This window comes from Mobula hypostoma, chromosome 23, assembly GCF_963921235.1.
Source record: "Mobula hypostoma chromosome 23, sMobHyp1.1, whole genome shotgun sequence".
Taxonomy (NCBI): Eukaryota; Metazoa; Chordata; class Chondrichthyes; order Myliobatiformes; family Myliobatidae; genus Mobula; species Mobula hypostoma.
In genome coordinates, this window is record NC_086119.1 from 43,874,087 (window position 1) to 43,881,525 (window position 7,439).

At 36.8% G+C, this 7,439-nt stretch overlaps 1 protein-coding gene across 3 annotated transcripts in view; it reads left to right on the forward strand.

Moving 5' to 3' along the window:
• Positions 1-7,409, forward strand: part of pom121 (POM121 transmembrane nucleoporin) — a 65,875-nt gene extending 58,466 nt beyond the window's left edge. The window contains exon 14 of one of the 3 annotated variants that reach the window (XM_063031280.1): positions 1,438-7,409. In XM_063031280.1, coding sequence (XP_062887350.1) covers positions 1,438-1,529 — 92 coding nt within the window. In that variant the 3' untranslated portion in view covers positions 1,530-7,409. Of the gene's footprint in view, positions 1-1,434 lie in introns of all 3 variants that reach the window. The other 2 variants (XM_063031279.1, XM_063031281.1) reach the window with 2 other exon arrangements.
• Positions 7,410-7,439: the final 30 nt, after the last annotated feature.

The window sequence follows — 7,439 nt, forward strand, 5'->3', positions numbered from 1 at the left end:
TACTCTGCCACATGGCCAATACCGCTCCTGCAGTACTCCATCTTCTTCATTCCCAACATTCATTGCTCCTGCCAGGTTTACAAACTCGGTCTCTGCTCCATGTTGACAAATGCAGTACTATGTAAATGTCTTGGGCACCGCAGCAATATGTGCCTGATACTTTTGCACAGTACTGTATATTACTATATGAAGCCCTTAGATTTGTTGTCTTGTAGGCATTCACAGTAGAACAAAGAGCGTGGTTTAGCAGTTACTGCAATGCTATTACAGTTTGGGGTATTCTGGAGTTCAAAGTTCAGTTCCAGTGCTGTCTGTAGGGGGTTCATATGTTCTCGGAGTGTGTGGGTTTCTTCTTGGTGTGCTGTGTGTGTGTGTATATTTGTGTATGCGCATGTGTGTATATGTATATTTGTGTGTGTATATAAATCTATATTAACCTCAATTTTTGATACCTATCTACAATGCTGCTTTATTCCTTTAGAAATCAAAGCCTGATGAAACAAAAGTCCTTGAAAAGTTGCTTCTTATTCAAGGAGCACATTCTTCACATAGGATAAATTTAGGAACAGTGAGATTTAAACAGTCAGAAGATAATGGTATCTTATATTAACATGGTGCTCATTAATGAATCAGTATGCTAAGAGTCTAAACCCCACGGTCTTAAGGGGGGAAAAGAGAGGATAAACCAGGCAGGTATCATTTGGAGTTCTGGTGCTGCTGTTGGCCTTTAACAGACAAATAAAATAAATCTGCAAGGCTTTTACATGGCAGTGACTGTTATCTGAATTTGATATGCTGTGGCAATTCATAGGTAAAATGTTGCTGTCATAAAAAAAACTAGGAGCTTATTCTTGCCATTCAGAAAACCTTGTGCCAGATTTGTTTTCAGAAAAGAAATTACATGTTATAAGTGATCATTCTGAAAACCTCTACAACATTTAGATGAGAGGATCTGTCTTTGCTTGTGGTTTTCTCAGAAGAGCTTGTGTAGATTGTGTGGCACATATCCATGCTTAGTTGCGTGGAATTTAAAATCTCAATGCATTATTCTATTTTAATTTTCCCTGTGGGTCAAAAATTCTAATCCATTTGCCAGCTAAAGTAAAATGGAAATGATCAATTTGTCAGATATGCTTACATAGGGGCTTGTGGCCAAAAAAATGTGCTTGGTTTAATCATTTGTTGCTGAATTACCTCTAGCTCTATGCTCTTGTTTGAGTTTCCTAATTGCATTGTGTTAAGCCATCTTGTATAATGAATAAAAATGTTCTTGCCAGCGGGACCAGGTAGTATCTAGGAATGTTTGAAGTCTGTACTTAAACCAATTCCCATGTACTAATTTTTACCGTAGACACAGTTATTTTGTAGGTAAATGTGTAAGGAGAGAGAATTTTCATGTTATTAACAGTTCAACTTCAATTCTGTCTTTCCCAGCAGGAACAGTGTCCTTTTCTATAGGAGCTGGATCTCGATCTACTGGAGGGAGACAGAGATTACAGGCTAGGCGACAACATATACGGAAGAGATAGACACTTGGGAATGTGAATAGTGCAAAGGAACATGTTGACTATTCTGAAACAATTACCACTTTTTTACTTTTGTACCCTAAACATTGCCAGTCATGGATGTGCAGGCAACTGACCTCAAAAGATGGGAATATATACTTGAGAAAAATTCTGTTTAAATTTAGGTCTTTTCTTTTCTGGGCTTGAACTGTCAGAATAAAAGGCTTAAGGCTGCTGAAAAAAAGGCTTCTGTGCAACAATGTGAGAAGCTCATTAGACAACAGCAAAGTCCTCGTCTTAAGTTTGTATGCTTTCTTCAAAACCTGCCGTTACGGAATGGTGATCTGAGTTTGGTTCAGGGTACAGCAGTAATTGGTGACACAGTAAGCAACAGACATAGCTTTACTACTTGAAACTTTCTACTTTTAAAGGTTGCTGTAAGATGCAATTTGAAAACCTTTCTTGATTGACCCTTTTTATTGTACATATTGCTGCACTCTTCTTTCTTTTGGGGGAAACGAACATTTAAGGGCACAATTCCCAGTAACAGCGCAGTTTTCTGTGGTGTCTTAGTGCCCAAATCAAACTGAACTGGAGGCTGATGTTAACTTCTTTCTCTTCATTCTTTTTTCCCCTCTTTTCCTTGATTGCTTTAATATATTTCTGACAAAGAATTCTAAACCTTGCTAAAGCCACCATTTTTCTTTTAGGATAAGAAATGTTATGCCTGTTTGAGTTTCTTCTCAGTATCTTTTGCTATGCTACCTACCTCTATTTTCCTTCCTGCGAATGAATTCTTAAATCTGTGATTTGGTTATGTAAGGGGAAACAAACCAAATTGCATTCCCTTCTGTACTACTTTCATCCTTCCTCCTCCGCAACCCCCCCCTTCCCAAAATGGTCAAATTTTTTTTTACATACAGTAATTGTTATCAGTGTTTGCTTGTATATCTCATGTTTTTGCTCAGTGAATCGAGTTTGGAGGAAAAATGTCAATGTATGTGTGGCGGCATGTTAGTAATGCCGGATCTGGCTGGTTCATTGGATATATGTTAATCTGACTCTTGCTAATCTGTGATAGTGTTTTGCTACTATAACTGAGTGACACATTAAGCAGTGTTTTCTGGAGAAATGGCAGTCATGCTAGTTTGGGAGGTGGTTCCCATGTACAATGTAGGATTCTTAAAGCAGATTTCAAAAGTATGGTGCTATAATGCTTAAAGAAAAAGTACAAATTACTTCAGCTTATACCAAAACTTTGGCTGGCATTGTTGAGAATTATACATGTATACTGTGTATATTTTAACCTCGACTCAATATTTGCATCTTATTTTGGGTGCAGCTCTGAAATGTGCCTATTTTAATTTTAATTAAAAACAAATTAAATTTTCAATGCTTTTTTAAAAAAGTGATTCACCAAACTTTTTGAGTAATCTTTACTATTGCATTAGAAGAAAATAACCAAGCTGGGTTTATAGTTATGTTCGATAGTGTTTTCCTTGACTGGTGGAATACGTGTAGAAAAAGTGAAAGAAACATTGTTTGCTTTTGCCACGTTGTCTGGTATGAATGGAGCTTTGAAGTCCACTCTAGAGATTGTTCTGCAGGTTGTAGGCCCAGTTTAAGCTAGGTTATTAAATCTTTTTTTTGGGATCTTTTTTGAAAACAATGTTTTTAATAAATCTTATTACAGATGAACATGGCTTATTAGGAATTTTTGTGTTGGACAACTTGCCACTTAAAGTAATAGAGACCTTTGAGGCTCCCAAGTTTTGGTGATAAAATTTCAGGATGGACTGGCTTTCAAAAGATGCTACTTCTCCATGCCCTGTATTCCATAAATGGATCCTGTTTTTTGAGGATATTTGACCAAACTGAAGGAAGAAAATTGAGACAGAGTGGTACTGGTTACCACTATGAGATCTGTCGCATCCTCTCTGCAGATCGATGTCCATATGTGAGCTGAAAAGTTTTTAGCATTTGGTTCAAGGCAGAGGAAGGGGTAACTAGGGAATATGCAACAGAGTGTTCATTTGATGTAAACTTGTAACTTTGAACTGAGAAGTTGCTGTTTCCATGTGGTGAGGGAATTGGATTCTATAGCACCCTCTGTTAATTTTCCTAAGAAAGTGTTTGTCTGACCTGCTTTCTCCCACTCCACCTCCAACCCCCACTTCTGGTATTTCTCATATTTCAGGTAGTATTCTTCATGGTTCCACAGGCAAGCATCCAGGAAGGCCTTGTTTTGGGCAGTTTTTTGAGACAAATGTTAGCCCACATCATGGATGGAATAAGTCACCTTCCTATAGCGAAGGCTGTCTTATTTTCTGGAAGTGCAAATAATTTATGAAATCAAGGGCAACAGTAGATGGAGGATAAATGATGAAAGGGTTTAGGAGGTGGTGGTTGTAGAAGGAATGAAGTTGATATGACCCCTCTTACAGCACCCAATCAGTGATTGCATATATTACTCCATTAGAATACACTACAATCTAACGATTTGTAAATTCATTTTCGGAGAATGTTTGTAATAGTTTCATTGGTGTGGTTTTAAGATAACTCTGCTGGTCCAAGTGATCAGACAGATTAAAGGAATCCTCCTCATTCAGTATAATGGCTGCCATTTTGTTACGTCTGAGTATGAATGTGTGCGGGTGATTGGCAACTTCTAAATTTAGATAAAATTGTTTAAAAAAAAAGAAAGTAAATTTTATTTTTATATTTAAGCAAAAACTGCCTTCTACGTTCCTTCAAGCTTGGTTCATTGAGACTTAATGCTACACTGGTTAAATAGTATGATACTTCTGATAAGCAATTGTATGTACAAATTGTTTTTTAAATATGAACTATGAAGTTGGTGTGAGTAAGTTTTGGAAGCAAACCAATGGTGTGTGGAAAAGCAGTTGGGATACTGTATTTTTTCTTGCTAGAAGTTGCACATAGGCTGATGTACCCATGCCTGTATTTGGGCCAAAACAATATAAAATTTGGATGTCATTTTAAAAACTTACTTTTACATTTTCTTGACAGCTAATAAGAGTTTGCTTAATACTGATAGGATTCGAGAATCAACTGTGAAGTTCATAGCAGATCTATTTCCAGGTTTAATTTTGCCAGAATGACTGATCTGAAACAAGGATACTATCTGATCATATTGCCAGGCTGTAGCAAATTAAGCCTTTACTGCATGGTAGTTAAAACGAAAATGAGAAAGATCAATTAGTTTTACTCTTTGGAATAGGATGAACAAAAGATGTGACTCTGCTGAGTTAGCCGAACACAGTTGGGTTGGTTGTATGAATGCTTAAGTATAGAAGGTAAATTAGCCATACATTCTGTTTCTGATCACTATTCATTGATATCTACTGGAAATTGAGTAAACACAGCTCTTTTAGGTGTGAGGCCAAATTGCCAAGTAGCAATTTGATCAGGCTTGTGTTTGAAATGGAAGATGAAGAACCTTTTAATATTGAAAAAAACATTTTTTTTGGTTGTTTTCTTTTAATTGTCAAAAGTCTGGTGGTGGAAATGCAACAAATGCTGAGTTTATCAAGTTACTGATTTTGTTCAGTTACTGGTACAATGAAAGGTCTATGATAATGAAATCTCCAGTGGTGCACTCTGAAATGAACGTCTATTTTAAACAAAGTCAAACTGCTCCTTTACAAAACAAAATAGTAATATATTTTTTATAAACTTGTTTTTGAGATGCAACTTGCTCCATTGCTTTGCACTTTCTGCTCAGATTTTCTCATTAGAAATGTACTCCATCATGAGGTCAATGTATTTGTTGACTCCACTCCCTTCCATATATAGTACCATATTGGAAGTTATTTAGCACAGATCACTAAATATTTTCAGTTTAAAACTCCTCAGTTAGTGCATTTAGTAGCAAGTTAAAGGAAGTTGTTAGGACATTGTTTACAAAATCATTCTGTACTCATGCATTGTTGGTTCAGTGTTCAGCTGTGAAAATCACATCTCCAGTCCATTGCCTGGCATTCCCTTTTTAACTGCTCTGAGACGGGGGTAGTTGTGAATAAGGCCCAGGGAAGAAAAGTGATCCAAGTTGATCCCTAATTATTTTCACTTGCCCTTTCTAATGTGCATGTTCGGTACAGGTGAATAGATTGCACTCAGCTGTGGTCACTTTAAACTAACTGCTGACCAATATCTGGAACATGTGATGCAACATACTAGTGACACTGGGCAAGACAGCATCATCTCCAGGCAGTCTTTGGGAAAGAAAGCCAAGGAGAAAGAAGAAATTAAGGTCAATTTCTAGGCATTATTTTATTGTGACATGATACTTCATCTTGTTACACATAGTGCAGTGTTAAATATAACTTCAGAAGCCTCTCTCTTCATACATCCAGTTTATTTTTACTTTAAGAACTGTGAATTCAAGAGTTTAAAAACACTGATACCTCAGTTTTCTGGGGGCATCATATACTCCTAAAAACATGGTATTTGGGATTTCTTTCCCCCTTTCCTGCTGTTAGAAAGATGTTTTTCAAATTAACATCTAAAATCAGAAATGTGTAAATACATTTTATTGCTGCTGAATAAATATTAAGTGAAAGATACTACTGACAACTTTGGCACTTGGCAGCATATAATTTCCAAAAATGACATGGATCACATGGGACTAGTAAATGAAGTTCACTGGAGAGTTTTGATTTATGAAACTTCATGCATTCCCATTTCACCCTTTTAACTTGATGCTTTTGCACCGACTGGTCTTTGAACAAAATATTGAGCCACTAATCCTTTGCCACAGCAAGATTCATCAATGATGCTTGGCAACGCATTTTAACTTTTGAGTATCACAGGGAGTAATTTGGTTAATTTAAGATGGTCACCACCATCTCACTTCTGACTTTGCATTTTCCAGATTACTTAAATCAGGGATTTTAATCTTTTGTTTTAGTTCACATAGCTGAGTGCTCAGAAACACCCCTTGCAGTGTCATTCACAGATTTGGACCTGTTCATTTGCGAATATTAAAAGGCTTTTATGATTTGGGAATTCTGCAATGCAGAAGTAGTTTTGAATGGTCAAGATCACATAATTCAGTTAAATGCCTTTACAAATGGTCAGTATTCCTGGGGTATGAGGCTTGCAGCAAACTGTCTTGTGGGCTTCTCTTTAAGTGAATTGATAAATCAATGCAACTGTTCAGTTAACAGAATTCAAACGCCTTTTTTTGTCATTGAAATTAATGCAGATCAAATAGCCTGGAAGGGCCCAAAAATAAGTTAGAATCAAGTTTACAATCTTGTTTTTCTGGATTTTTGATGGAGTGCTATTTGTTGGACTGACTTCAATTCCAGTAGCAACAAAAAGCACTGATATTAAGGTTTAGTGCTTTAACAATGAAACAAAAATACTGTGCTTGCACTTGAAAATCACAATTCAAAATGGCTTGGCACTACTTTGTACCCAAGAATCTCCTATAGAGAATCAAGAAGTCGCATCCATGTTGTCTTTAGGACACCCACGGGATACCAATGACCTTTCTTTCCAAAGTGAATGATTTTATATAGTGGATCAGAAATGGAGAATTACTGCAGCATTATGATGCTGTAATGGTGATGTGATTTTTGTCCTGCTGTTAGCATGCAATATTCCTGAAAGGCTGCAGTGAAATTTATATTTGCACAGCTGAATGCAGGTATGCAATATGGGGTGGGGGTCTCCTGAAAACATATGCAAAACAATCTAACCAAAATTGATTAAAAGGAGGTAGTCCATCAAATATTGGAAACCTATTGTTTTTAATGTGTTCTTTTTTTCCCCCATATTCCTCTTAACAAGCAGATAAACCTGGAACTTCCTGCTTTCCCCTAGTGCTACTCTCCATTTGGAAAACATGTCGACAGCTGGGGTCTTGGGGGTAGCCCAGACTCAAATGCTGTTTTTCTTATGGGGGGG